The following is a 15,059-nucleotide window of genomic DNA, read 5'->3' as shown; positions in this document are numbered from 1 at the left end:
AGGCTCTGTCAGGAACCTCTACTGGTACCATCAGAAGTCCGGTTCACATCCACAGCTTCTCATGGCAGATTATTCAGAGAAAACAGAAAAGCTGAAGTTTAGAAAAGATCAAGACAAAAGTGAGTTTCATCTGGAGATCTCCTCTGCTGCAGTGTCTGACTCTGCTGTGTACTACTGTGCTCTGCAGCCCACAGTGACAGGAAACAGCAAAACTCTGTACAAAAACCTTTGGAGCAAAGACAACAGAATACTCCACAACATCCACTAGAGGGAGCCACACACTGTTAAACCTCTGATTCTTGTGTCATTGGACTGATGACAAAGACAACAGAGAAATGAAGCAGTAAAGATCAGAGACAGAGACAGAGCTGCTGTGGAAGCACAAAACTATTTGATTGGCTGAGCTACTAAACTGGCCCCGCCCACTGAAGTTGAGCTCATCCAATGACATTATTTGTTGGTCATTGTGCTGCAGTGGAAGAACATTGTTCATGTGCTGTCTGTCTGGCTTTAATAACTCCAAAGACATGTTGCTGCACCTCTTTTTGCTTCTATCTCACATTATAGGTGAGTTTAAGAACAGGATTAAAGTTTAGTTGAAGCTGCTGCATTAAGCAGATATACAGACTGCATTTCACTACTTTTCTTCTTTCTTTTTCCAGGACTAACAGCTGGAGACTCAATCACTCCTCAACAACCTGAAGTCACTGAAACAGAAGGAGAATCTGTCAAACTCACATGTGACTATGAGACGAGTGATAGCACTCCGCTACTTTACTGGTACAGACATCATTTTGACATTCAAGCTCCTCAGTTTATACTCTGGAAAGGAGCAAGATCTTGGAGTGGCAATGAATATATTCCTGATAATCGATATATATCAGAAACATCTTCTTCATCAACTAATCTGACCATAGCAGCCCTAACCCTGGCAGACACAGCTCTCTACTACTGTGCTCTACAAACACAGTGATACAAAGTGTAGAAGAGGCTGTACAAAAACCTGAACACAGATATCTGACTACTCTTCAAAGAGGAGGGAAGTGGTATTCAAAGCACAGCTTCATATCAGATGGATTCTGCTAATTCCTGTTTTATCAGAGTCACTGTGGTTACAGCTGCTAATGAAACACTGTGGGAGGATTCACATGAGCAGCAAATCCACATCAACCACAAACCAACTGCAGGAACGTTCAGACACAAAGAAACAAACAATACAAAATTATAAGTAAACAAACCTTTATTACAGCAATATAAAGGAAAAACTAAATTCACTGCATGATTTTAAGGCAGACACAGAGGAAACTGTTTGTGTGAGAAACAAAGTCTTTTCCTGGACTACAATCCAGAATCGAACCATGTTCTCAACAATTGAATGTTGTCCTTCAGCAGGACTCCAACTCAAAGCTGGGTTAGCAGTTATACAAAAAAGTTGTGACTTTGTGTAAAATGGAAATAAAAACATCTCAGAAATACATGTTTTATTCAAAATAGGACAGAAAAAAAAACATAAAATGTGGAAAAAACTACAATTTTGAGAAAACGATGAACTTGTTTTGACTTTAATGCAGCGAGATGTTTCTTTTTTTTTTTTTTTTGCTTTTTTTTTTTTCTTCTCTCTTCTTTTTCTTTCTTCCTTCTCCTAGCAAGACTTCCAAACAAGCCATAGTTCTTCAGTCTGATTACCTCAAAGCAGAGGTGCTCACACTTGCTGATGATCAGCTAATCAGTTGCATTGGATTAGCAGCACCTGGTTGCTACTTATCATCCTAATTGCAAATTAACAAATATTATTAGCATGATGAGATGCTTGATGTGTGATATAATTGTTAATATAGGCACAGGGGCAAGATTGCATTAGCTTTTAACTCAAAGGACATGTTTAGATTTCTAAAGAGAGCAAAGCTTAATCTTTTCTCCACGTAAGTGTGATGACACTTACTTGCAATGTCATACGTTTGTTCATTTGAAACAGAGTTACATATTAATAGGGAAAGTCATTTCTCTTGGTGAGGGAGTCAACAAGAAGGAAAGAAGCAACCGATTCTCATTACCTGAGTCCTTTGGCACCTGTGCCTTGATGCACAGAGTGGTGGTTTCTCATTCCCAAATCGTCACGTATACGGATGCACTTGATGTGAATTTTTCAGCATGCAAGGTTAATGTGGAGGGCTGGACTTAAATCCCCCAAAAATCTTTTCCTAAACCAAATCCAGTTAAAGGCTCATTAAAAAAGCAGGGGCATAAGAAACTCATCAGCGAGGAAAACTAACGAAAGTGGATTGCTGATGAGCTGCAGTTTCCTGGCTGGCAAACTTATTTTTAATAAATATGCTAATAGTAAAGCTTAGTCAGTACCAAGGCGATGTGCTGAAGATAAAGTTATTACTTTATTATCACTACAATCTCTAAAAATGTGAGTAAAAAGTACAGTGATGCTATATGATGATGTGTCAGATCTAATAGACTGACATTTTAATCAGTGATCAGAGAGAAAATGAGGTTTTCATTCTTCTTTCTATTCTTTTAGGTAAGTGCTGCATAGTTTTCTCTTAAAGAAAAATATCACATTGCAAAGTGAAAATATAAACTATCACATTTTGAAAAAGAAAACCCTCTTCTATGTCACAAGCATTTAATATGCTCATGAAAAAGCAAGGCCCTCTCTCAGACGATCACAGACAAAGACAGATTAGATCACACACATACTTGTGGTTGATCATGTTTATGCATAAGACAGAACCAGTCAAGATGTGACTCAGTGGGTCGAAACCTCATCTCCGAGCCATTTCCAGTCTCTGTGACTCGACACGTCAACTGGATGTAAGTTAACACGGGTGAGAGGCAGGGCATGCTATGTCGCTCTGTTTCTCTGACTTTTGATCGTCTTCTTTGCTCAGCTAAAGATATTTTTTTCTGGGTCTGACTGAGAACATTTTTTAAAAGACTCACTTTTTAAAAAGTCTGAGTCATTTGCTTTCTAAATGTTATAACACTGTAATTAAGATTGTGTTGTCCACTATATAATGTTTGCAAAATGATCAAAAAAAGAGGTTGTAAACAAAAAAAAAATGGGTATAGTATAATTACCATATGAATTTTTTATATAGTGTTTATTCTTAATATCGTATTGTCTTTGGTGTTTTCATGTATAATAAAAAGTGTAGGTGTGATAAACTTAAGCTTCAACTTACACCTTTTAGGTAAAAAGTTTGTATTTTTCCCATTGAATTTAATTATTGATTGTCAGCATTTATTAATTTGTACATAAAGGTATAAAAAAGGACGGTATGTGAAAACAGTTTGTCTTCGGCTCATTAGTACAACGTGCAGAACGGCACAAATGTTTGCAGACGACAACATGCTAACAAGACTGCACCCTCATCCATCATTCTGCAGCTGATTTTTGTCTGTCTCATTCATAGATAACCCACTTGTATATTTCCCTTTAATCACTAAAACCTTAGATTTGTTCAACACATTCACATAGATTTCTCTTTTTCGCCATGTCATTGTCCCAACAGTTTCATATAACAATCTATGGCGTAGTTGTCACATGTAAAAAGCTTCATCAAGGTATACTGTGTATTTACACTTGACTACCTCCATCAGTATTTACCCACTGACGCTACAGTCTTTGAAAAACATGTAAAGATTGCATATAAAGTTAAAAAGATGCAATATGCGTTTGTTTGATGGCTGGATGTATGACATTGCGTTACAATATTTCAAGCCTACACTGAAATTTAACTGTAGGAGTATAAATATTTGAACATGCATGCACTAGATAAATTAACTGAAATGAAGTGCAGATATTCTCTTTTGACTAAAAAGTGGACCCATGACTCATTAGAGTTTTTCAAAAAGTGGCACGGTAAGTGCGTCCTTTCTGAATGTTTTCCTTAAACTTCAAATACCTGTTTCTTATTGATACACACTTTCTGACCGATGATAGGATTTATAAACCTGGCGAGGTGGCTTTTGTTTGTCTTGCCATTCATTTCTAGGTCACTGGGAGAAGCGAATGCTTGGCTGAGCTTGAGACGTGCTCATTGAAGGATCTCTGCATCGCTGTTTCCCATGTGTGTGTGAGGTATGTGTGCATGCATGCGTGTGCATTGAAGCAATGAACCTTTGCCCCAAAACTCAAAAGAGACACACACCTGCGCACATATGCACGGAAATTTCTGCACTACTCGTTCAGCTTTTTCAGTTTCCACGTCTCAAGCTCAGCACAAAAGCAGCCTTTCTTTACCTGTTCAAAACTCAAAGCTTTTGAGCTGCGACAATATTTTGTTTACGCTCTGAAGCTGAACGGCATCTTTTTTTACTTCAAACATTTCTCTCTTTTCACCTCCTCCAGGGCTGAGTCTGAACTGTTGGTCAGCACATTAACCCTATAATGCCTGAATCATAAAATCATTGCTAGAAAATTCAATTTTTTAAAAACTGGAGTGTTTATTAAACCTTCTGACAAATTTTTAAAAAAAAAAAATAAAGAAACAAAACATCAATTTGCGTGCATGAATTTAAATTTTTATAAGTTTTGCTACATCTGGCATTTTTGTGCAATTTATTCCTCACAGTAGCACTGCATGTGTCTAACTGTACACACCAGGTTTTACACATTTAGCAAAGCTATCCAGTTTTTGCTGGGCTGATTCAGGACCCCGGGCTTTATATTCGGCATGCCTGAGCCAGAGGTCTCAAAAAGTCATGTATCAAATATGATGCACTTGGCACTACAGGGTTAAGAATTGTTCAGAAGGGTTCTGTGTGTTTAGGCACTACATTTCCTAATAGCTTATTCACAGCAACTCCCGACATTCAATTTCAGCATTCAGCATATCGTCTTTTGAGAAAAAGATCTCATCTCTGTGTCACCATATGACTCTGCACACATCACACGTGCCATGAGTCAAATGATCAAGCAACATATAGAGAGCTGTGAGCTGCAGCGAGATGTTTCAAGATGGAACAACAAAGGCTGGAGAATTAAGTGGTGCTAAAGAAAACAGGTGGAGGAGCATTTTGAAAACAGTAAGGTTAATTTGTAGGGCTACAGTGATTCGTCGACATAATCGATCACACCGACATAGAAATTTCTTGTCACATCTTAAAACCACATAAATGGTTTTTTGTTTTGTTTTTTTATTTAAACTAAAACACACTACAGGAAGCTGTGGGGCAGTATCACCTATGTTGTCTGCCAAGACTGCACTCAATACCAACGAAGAAGAAGGCAGTGCGAACAGCAAAACAGAATCATCTGTAAACTTTGGAAACTTGTTTTTTTGGACTGGAAAACAATTTTTTTAAATTTACTTTAAAGCTGAATTTTTGGTTTAAATACTACTAGAATTTTAATTCATATTACTTAATATTTGTATTTATTTCATTTTTATTTGGAGAGTCCTATTGAGTAAAATAGGACTAAATATTTAAGTACTGATGTTAAAAATACATTTGATTATTTTCAAATTCATATGTCTCCTGGGTCATTGTTTTAATTTTCTGTGGGACGAGACAAGAGGGCGATACTCACAGGTGGGCAGACCTGAGCAGGTGAGGTACTAAAGCCTAGAACAGGAAGTCTTCGCACAGGAAGCAGAGACAAGATTTATTGAGATAATCGTTGACTAATCTACCAAAGTAGTCTTTAGTCTCAGCCCAGACCTTTAACCAACTGAAACCTCTGGAGCATCAGAAAACCAAAAACACAACAAAGACCCGGCTGAGCCTCTAGAATCCTCTATCGAACCTTTTTTGAGACCTGTTGCTGCCATCAATTTCAAAAAAAGATTTATATTTTCCCTGACGAATGAAAAAGCTTCAACATGATAGGTATCATCATGTTTAGTTCACACATTGCGACATGTAATACAGTCAAACAATCATTGTCTGAATAGGTTTTCAAACCAAAAGCAAAAACATTTGAACCAGCATGAATTTGTACATTTGTGTCAAACTTGGCTCCAAATATTTGACCTTTTCTTTTTTCTTTTCTTTTTGCCTGTCCCGTTTGGTTCTTTTGCTCTTTTTTACTTTACCAAATTGACCATCCCAGCCTTGCCGTAATGGTCTATTTGATTCACCTTTTATTATTTATTTTATTTATTTATTTTATTTTCACTTGCTAGATACGGGACAGACTTGAATGAGGAAAAGAAAAGGGAGAAAGGAAGAGGGGGAAAAAACAGCGGAGAAGAGGGACGGGGATAAAGGGCAAAAAAACAAAAACCAACTAAATAAGCAGACAAAAAAAAACAAAAAAACAAAAAACGTATATCAATCATATTTGACCTTTTCTAAAAATATGTTAAGACTACAGGTTTTCTCAGCAGGAGAAAATAGCTGATGTTCAACATTTACGTGGTCAAATGAGAATTTAAACTTTTCCCACGTTTTGCAGGAATGCAGCTATTTACCTGAATTAATTTCTGTGTGTTTTTTAAGTGATGTTGAATTTGAAAACTTTTTACTGGAGGTGTTTCCAACATGTGACCTCTCAACTGTGTGACTTCTTATGTGGAAAGACAAACTGTTATTGTGACAAAAACGTTTCCCGCATGTTTTGCAAGAGTACGGCTTCTCACCTGAGTGGAGCCGCACATGATGTTTAAGTGCCGATGGCCTGGAAAACCTTTTACTGCATGTTTGACAAGAGTACGGCTTCTCACCTGAGTGAAGTCGTGCGTGTTGTTTAAGTGACGATGACCTGGAAAACCTTTTCCCGCATGTTTGACAAGAGTACGGCTTCTCACCTGTGTGGAGCCTTGCGTGTTCTTTAAGTGACGATGACGTAGAAAACTGTTTACTACATGTTTGACAAGGATACGGTTTCTCGCCTGTGTGAGATCTCATGTGGATATTTAAATTATCTGTTGAAAGAAAACTCTTACCACATGTTTCACAAGAATACGGCTTCTCACCTGTGTGAGTTCTCATGTGGATGGTCAAATGACAAGTTCGACGAAAGTTTTTCCCACATGTTTTACAGGAATATGGCTTCTCACCTGTGTGGATCTGTGTATGCCTTCTAAGTACTGATGGCCTAGAAAACATTTTACCACAAGTCTTACAGACATTTTTACCTGCATGAACTCTCACGCGCTCTAACACAGCACCGCTCTGATTAAAACCTTTCCCAGCAGAGTTACCAACATGCAGCTTCTCTCCTGTGTGAGCTCCGTTATGTAAAGTCATTTGGGACTCATGCATAGGGGTTTGTTCATAGACATCACACTTTAACGACTTTGTACCTGCACCAGTACTGGACCGACTCTCTGATGAACGAGAGCTTTCTGCATTTTTACTTCTGTTTGGATTTCTCGTTGATCCTGGATCTGCACTCCTGCTTCTTCCCTGATCTTGGCTCTCAGCAAGAGGGGCGTTATTAGTGATGAGACGATCATTATCTGGTTGACTGTACTCTCCTTCCTCAGCAGCAGTCACCATAAAGGTATCCGTCTCCTCCTTCAGTCCCAGCTGCTCTCCCTCCTGACTGCTGCACAGTTGCTCCTCTTCCTCTTTAATCTGTGGAGGTTCTGGCTCCTCCTGGTCACAGAGCTGCAACTCAATGAGAACCTCCTCCTCCTTACAGACAGGCTGCTGTGGGACGTCTGGAGGAAAAAAAAAAAGACAACTAATGAGATTATAAAAGAGAGAGAGAGGGATAGCCTTTATTTGTCAGTTGCAGGTCTTTTGCCCACAACCAAGATGACAGACCTTGCTGACCGTACATACAACACACAAACATCACATTGGGGAGACAGGTCAGGCTAGGTAGCGAGGGGAAAATAAAAAAAACAGTGAAATGTGTAACACAGAAGGATAATACAGGAATGCACAGATATCAGCACACCATAACACAATAAAACACAGACAAGCAACATGGGAGAGTATTCCAGTGTGTACAGCTGATCTGGGACCGCTGCAATCTTCGCCTGCACCTCCAGCTGATCCGTCCACATCAGATCGGAGGTAAGCATGAGAGGAGGCGTTGGATTCAGGGGAAGGAGGGTGATAGTGAGGGCGTATCAGTATCAGTGTACATGTTTCGTGCGTGTGCATGTGTATCCCGTGTTCAGCTGAGAGAAAGTGTCACCACGCCCGGTTAAGCGAAGGTCAACAGTCTCCAGTGGACCCAGGTGGCCTTGAAGGAGGGACAAAGAGTTCTGACAACAATCCTGTTATCATGGAAGAATTTGTTGTTCCAGTCAGCTTCAACCTTGGCAACCTTCAGCTGGCGCCAGTGGGATAGCTGCACGAGTGAAGATGGTGAATGTTTGGGTTTAGTGCGAACAACTGCATCCAATTTTTACAGTTGGTCTAATGTCCATCACTGGTCACCAATTATCTCAATTCCCGTTGTTCTTCTCCAAGATTTTATCCATATTGCGTTCAAAACACAGTCTGAGTACTCACAGCTCTGCCAATCGTCTATCATGTCAGCCAGCCTTATGGGATTTTGAACAGCAGTAGCGATTAAAAAAAAAAGCGGCCTTTAAGGCTGCAGACCCTGAATTGGGATACAGCCATTGTGTCTGTTTTATGCTGATGTTGTTCCTGTGCACGAAAGCCCTGACGCTGAGAGGGTGGATCTACCTGTACATGACCAGGCTGCATCCTCAGTGCTCAAACATCTGAAGATGAAAACCTGTTTTATGTTTCCTACATCTAATCAAGCACACAACACAAACACTCAGCAAGTACTGGTCTCTGTTTATAGATGGGATAAAGAAAGGCAATGTAGCTGATGCCTTGTAACTAAGCAACAACCTATATGATGCACTTAAGTGCAACGCTAAGTCACACTCTGAGTCTGAACTTTTACAAACCAAACTACTGAGAACTGAGGACACAATCAGCAGAATGTCTGTGATGAAAATGACACTGATGCATTCGTATTATTGGAGACCCACAGGAGGACTTCTATTGCTGTATCTGCATCTTAATGCATTCATACATGAGGGTATTTTACATTACATTTTCTTTTAAAGCGATACCTTCACAGTTCTAACTTTATGCCGTTACTTACATAAAGAACACTAAAATCCAGGCTGATTTCAGCGCCTGCTGTTTGAATGGAGCACAGTGCAGTCCTGTCAGTGAAGTTGGCCCCCCTTCTTCAAATCCAACAAAAGTGGTATCAAACGTTTGTGCTGCTAAAATTTTAAAGATATTCAAGAAAATTTCTAGAGGTCATCAGAGGTCAACCAGCCCCCCCACATTAATGGAATCAAACAAAACTGGTGTCAAATGTTTGTGCTACGTTTGTGCTGCCTCTGTTTTAAAGATATTAATGAAAATGCAAATGTCAAAAGGTCAACCAGCCCCCTCACATCACCCAAATCAAACAAAAGTTGATGTCACAGGTTGGTGCTACGTTTGTGCTGCAAAATTTTTTGTTTGCGCTGCTATCATTTTAAAGATATTAATAAAATTCCATCCATCCATTCGCTTCCACTTATCCTTTTAGATAGGCGGGGTACATCCTGGACAGGTTGCCAGTCTGTCACAGGGCCAACACACAGGGACAGACAACCATTCGCACTCACGTTCACACCTATGGGCAATTTGGATTAACCAATTAACCTATCACCACAAGCTGCATGTCTTTGGAGAGAACCCGGAGAGAACCCACGCAAACACGGGGAGAACCTGCAAACTCCACACAGAAAGACCCTGGCGTGATGGTGGAATTGAACTCAGGACCTTCTTGCTGTGCAGCAACAGTGCTAACCACCGTGCTGCCCTAATAATAACATTAAATAACATTTATGAAGAAATTTAAAGGGGCATGCCCGTAGGCGCGTATCAGTTTATAATTAGATAAGGTGTTTTGAGCCAATAAGCTGGTTGTGGATCACTGACTACCATGTTTCTTAACATTACCTTACTCCATCTAGTGTGCTACCAGCAGGGTATATGCTAAAATGCTAATGGTTGTTAAAACATTAACCTAATAATATGTGAACTGTAGCTTTTAAGTCAAATGCTAATATTAACAAAACTGCTGTCATTTGTATGTGGGCAAGTTGTATAAAACTAACATACACAGGAGTGCACTTCAGTGATTCAGCAAATCTGAGCTCAAAGGCTCCAAACAGCCTGCAGAACTGTGAATCTTAGGTAACTGTCAATGTGACCTGAAAGGGCCGACCTATATTTTTTGCAAGAGTCAAACTTCTGTAGCCACGGTCACAAAGGGCTATTAAACACGTGTGGGATTGACACAGACACAGATTTATCTCAACAGGGCCTGGATTTATCTACAAGTATTTTGATGATGAGCTATGAACATTGACTACATTCATTTTTATGCCGATCAAATGAATTTTGAACTAGATCTTGTTAAGGATAAACTGGTACAACTCTGCCAAAAAAACAAACATAGCGACCTGTGTTTGGTTTGTGATCACCAGGGGGTGCTATCATACACATTCTTCTTCTGAGAGAAAAAAACAAGAGTTGAAGAAAACATGTGCTAGCTAACTCATTTGCATTTTTAAGATGGATTACATGAGCAACAGCAATCATCAACACTTCAATTCACCACGTCAAAACAGTGTATCAAAGTAAGTCATTTTATGTCCACTTAAAGATGTAGAATTAAAGTTATAACCAAATTATAGCAGTAACATATCACATTTTTAATTTTTGCTTGACAGATGCCAAAGAAATCAGTGGTGGACAAAATTGCAGTATTTGAAGTCCTCCGTGCTTCTAAAGAAGCAGTCATAAAAAATGGAAAAGTTTCAACTCCAAGTGATGACATATGGCAAAATCTATGCAAACAACTTGGTGAAAAGATGACACCAAAAGCTCTTTACACTTTTGTTAAATTAAACAGACACAATGTATGGGCTGCTCTGGATTACAGTGATGAAGAGAGACTGACTGACACAGACAGCAGTGACAATGATCATGATGTTGAACAAAGCAGCTCTCCTTTTCAAAACAAAGACTGCAAGACTTTCAATGTGGAGCTCCCATTTCAACAGTGGATACAAATGATTCCACATAAAGTCACATACAAAAAGAATACTTTCAAGAAAAGGGAATACACAATTTTGAAGCCAGGTACATGGACTCATGTTGTAAACCAGGGAATCTGGAAAGAGGTTAAAAGTACATGCACCATTACTTTTAAACGAGCCAAGGTGTACCCCAGAACTGTATCTTGTTTTATTAAAATCAGAGGCTTTTGCAAAGAGTGTAGTGGCCAGCTGTACCTTACATGTGAAAAGGAACCTGAAAATCACTGCCCAATGGTGCTGAAGTGTGTGATGGCAAACACGGATGAATCCATGCACACTGGCTTTTCTAAGAGAGCCATGTCCGGAAGTCTGAGGGCACAAGTAACAAAAGAACTTTGTGAAGGCAGACTGCAGCCCCATGTGTGGAGAGCATCAGAGGCAGCAAAGCTGATGGACTTTGGTGATCCAGAGCCAAGCCATCTACCAAGTTTGACAACTCTGCGCGAAGCCAAACACGAACAAAATCAACTAAAACCCAATGCTGTCTCTCCACTCATTAAAATACAGTTCCCCTCACAGTGGAAGCATTTGGGACATTGGATTAGACAAGTTCTTCTGTCACTACTGGAGTCAAACTCAAATGCTGATGTACAAGACTGCAAAGCACCCATAGTTGCCTTTGATGCGACTGGCTCAGTTGTAAAAAAGCTTCTCAGGCCTAATGGTTTGTCTGGAAACATCTTCCTGTATCAAGGTGTGTTAACAGGAAGGGACAACTCTCACGTCCCAGTGGTGCAAATGTGGTCAGAGAGACATGATGTCCAGGCAATCACAAGATGGTTATCAGAATGGATTCGTGCTGGAGCAGCAATCCCAAAGGAGGCCATCTGTGATTTCTCCTTAGCTTTACTTGGTGCTTCAGTTAAGGCTTTAACACATCATTCAGATTTGAAGAGCTACATTAATGAATGCTTTGGTGTCTTGCTTCGGAAAAAATCCTACAAACTACCACCATGTTTCATCAGAGTGGACGTGGTGCACTTCATCAAAATGATTTGCCAGTGGGACTGTTTGAGAAAAACGCCTCATCGGGTGAGGGATTTCTACGTGCCATCAATGGCACAACTTGTCAAGTCCCAATCCTTGGAGGAAGCAAAGGTCCTAATACGCAGCATTGCTATTGTGGCATTAAGTGAGACAGAAGGCTGTGACAGTTTTGGAAACCCCATTATGTCAGAAGTGTCCAAATCAAATCTGAAAAGAAAGATTGCAGATGAGACTATGTCTGTTTCTGATGACAAGGAAGAAGAAGACATTAGATTGGATCCATGCACAGAAATAAACACTGACTTAAGGCAGTGGGTGGCAGATATTTGTGAGGGGAGCAGGTGCCATGCTGAAGTTCATGGTGATCGAAACAATATGCACTATCTACCTGAGCTCGTCCCACACCTAATTAGATTGGGAGGATACCTACCACTCTGGCCTGGAGTAATGGTTCCCCTATTTCAGAGCGAAAAGCTCACCGCAACTTCAGCTAATGTTGAAGCAGAGTTCAAGAACATTAAACATGGTCTGTTCAAGCATTAAAATCTCCCTATAAGGATAGATAAATTCATTGCACGTCATCTTGGTTTCATTGAAGGAAACATGCGGATCTGTTCTGCAAAACAAATACGAAAAGAAGCAGAGGTTGCCAGACAGGATGGTACAGTGAAGCATCAGGATCCACACAAAGCCTCTGTGGAGCAGGAAGTGGATGATAACCCCTCTCAGGAGCCCAAAATTGACACAGACATGGACATTGAAGAAACAGCAGCTTTGGAAAACTGGAGAGGCCTCGCAGTTCCACCAAAGAAGAGGAAATTGACCTCATACCTCTCCCCTTGTCCTGAATGGCTCCACTCAGATCCAGCTGTGAAAAAGAAAAAAGTAAAGCTAGGGCTGTTAAAAAATGGAAATAATCAACAACCAGTAAAACTTGGCAAAGGACAATACTGTGTGATGAACACCTGTGCCTTTGATGCCTTCTGTCAAAGTCTGTGCTGCGCTTACTGTGACAGTCGTACTGCTCAAAACATGTTGAATAGTTCAGAGGAGAATAAAGTATTCCAGCTTGCTTCAAAGGGTGTCACTCAACATGCCTGTTCACTGAGGGCAGAGGTGCTGAGCTCAATATTCTGCCCTGTTCAGTTGCAGACTGGTGTTCATCGTGTTGATGCACAGTACCATGTGTCCACAGTAATTCAAAAAACAACGACGGAAAATCCAAGTGTTCACTTCACAAGACAGTGTTCCTCCCAGTACTGCAAACGTTACACAGCAAACACAAGGCAAATACCTTTTGTTTCCATTGATCTGTCAGCTTCTGGCACAGCTCACCTTCAGTCTGCTGTTGAACAAGGGCTCAACCTTCCAGCATCGCCATGCCTAAGACCAATCGAAAGTCCTGATGCGTCTCCAACAGCATTTAAACCAGATTCATCAGGAAAGCAACTTTGCACCTGGACTGTTTGTCACAGTTTCACCCTGAGAGAGCTCGTATGGATTGACACAGACCTTGGAATATGCTCTGCAGAAACTCTGGAGCTCAGTTTTCACAGTCCAAAAAGGTTTTTGCTTACTGAATTCCCATCCACTCTGCTACTTCAAGGAGAGAAATTCACACTGAAAGCAGTCATTACATTTCAGGAGGGCCCAACACCAGAAACACTCGGGCATTATATGACATCCTGTAACAGGACGCCGTACATCTGGGAGATGTATGATGACCTAAGAAAGGATGTAACCATAGCATCTGAAAACACCAGCGTATGTCCGCACGCTGTGCTCTACACAAAGGAATGATGGCAAGATTTCATGAAAGAAAGTCCTTTTCTAGTTTGTGAGTTGATGATGGAAATAGCTGTTGTTTTTCAGTTATTGTATTAGACTTGTGAGGCTCAGACAGTTCCATGTATTTACCTTTTCTAACAGGAAACATTTATACCACGTTGTTCTCGTAGTTTTGTATTTTGTTACCAGCAAATAAAGTTTTTTCTCCAACAGAATGCATTAATTATTTTAAATGCTATATTTAACCTAGTTTTAAATAAGTTATAGCAGTTTGATTACTAGGTTTAAGAGTGTGATCATGAGAAAAAATATCCAATGCTGGTTAATATCTCTCAATTTTTTTACAGTAAAGAAAGTGGCTGGTTGAGCTTTAGAAACTTTTGGTAATATCTTTAAAATGATAGCGGCACAAACGAAAATGTTTGCAGCACAAACGTTTGATATCACTTTTGTTGGATTTGAAGAAGGTGGGGGGTGGGGGGCAACTTCACTGACACAGTGCAGTCCTGTCCTCTGTTTGCTCTTTGTTAGCTCACATCTCCAAAAAGTCCTCACAATCATAAACGTCCCGCAGAGCTGTGATCAGGATCCTCCCTCAGAGGGACACTCACCTGTCCTGTGCAGCTTGATTTCGGGTTTCCAGGTGATATCCAGCAGTCTGCGCTGACGGTCGATCTCTTCCTCGTACTGGACGATCGTTTTTTCAAACTCCAAGAATATTTGTTCAGCAGCAGCAGTTAGTCGCTCGTTGATAAACTCTCTCAGATACTGAACTGAAGGCATTGTTACTGACACAGCTCACACACTCTGCTCAGTCACACAGGAGGAAAGCTAACAGTATTAGCGCCTTTCGTTTGTTTGCTTCCGCCTGGTGTCACGTGATAAAGCTCCGCCAGAGCGGGACTGTTAACGTACCTCCCTCTCTCTCTCTTTTATCAATAAATGTAAAGTATTACAGAGAGCTCGGTGAGTCTGTGCAAAGCCGCTAACACCACAGTGATGTGCTGACTCTTTTCGGTCCCACACTCTCGGCTCAGTTCACACACGCGCCTTTCCTTTCTTTATTTCCGCTTGGTGTCACACGGTTGTTGTTCCGGCAGAGAGCATTTACCTTTAACTGTTCCGCTGTCGAAGATTTCTCTCTGTTTCAAATCAGTTTCCAGCTGAAATCAGTTTTTTTTCTACATCCACGGAAAACAAGAAAATCGCAGATATTATCATTTGAATTTTAAGCTTTCTGTT

The 15,059-nt window shown here is 40.3% G+C and overlaps 1 protein-coding gene across 1 annotated transcript; it reads right to left on the bottom strand.

Annotated features, from left to right (window-relative positions):
* Nucleotides 1–217: 217 nt before the first annotated feature.
* On the bottom strand, nt 218–14,855 carry LOC146496908 (uncharacterized). The gene is made up of 3 exons (XM_085140853.1): nt 14,429–14,855; nt 6,304–7,622; nt 218–5,988 (listed from the first exon to the last, which is right to left on the bottom strand). Exons 1-2 carry the CDS (start codon nt 14,598–14,600, stop codon nt 6,421–6,423), a joined length of 1,374 nt encoding a protein of 457 aa, XP_084996979.1. The 5' UTR covers nt 14,601–14,855; the 3' UTR covers nt 218–5,988; nt 6,304–6,420.
* Nucleotides 14,856–15,059: the final 204 nt, after the last annotated feature.

This window comes from Neolamprologus multifasciatus, chromosome 18 (assembly GCF_963576455.1).
Source record: "Neolamprologus multifasciatus chromosome 18, fNeoMul1.2, whole genome shotgun sequence".
Lineage (NCBI taxonomy): Eukaryota > Metazoa > Chordata > Actinopteri > Cichliformes > Cichlidae > Neolamprologus > Neolamprologus multifasciatus.
This window is presented reverse-complemented; position numbering and strand designations above follow the sequence as displayed.

Bases quoted from the DNA above. Each gene is read 5' to 3' on its own strand.
- LOC146496908 (XM_085140853.1), bottom strand. From the start codon at position 14,600: ATGCCTTCAGTTCAGTATCTGAGAGAGTTTATCAACGAGCGACTAACT. The intron at 7,623-14,428 runs GTGAGTGTCCCT...TTTTTCCTCCAG, and splicing joins AATCAAGCTGCACAGGACAG to ACGTCCCACAGCAGCCTGTC.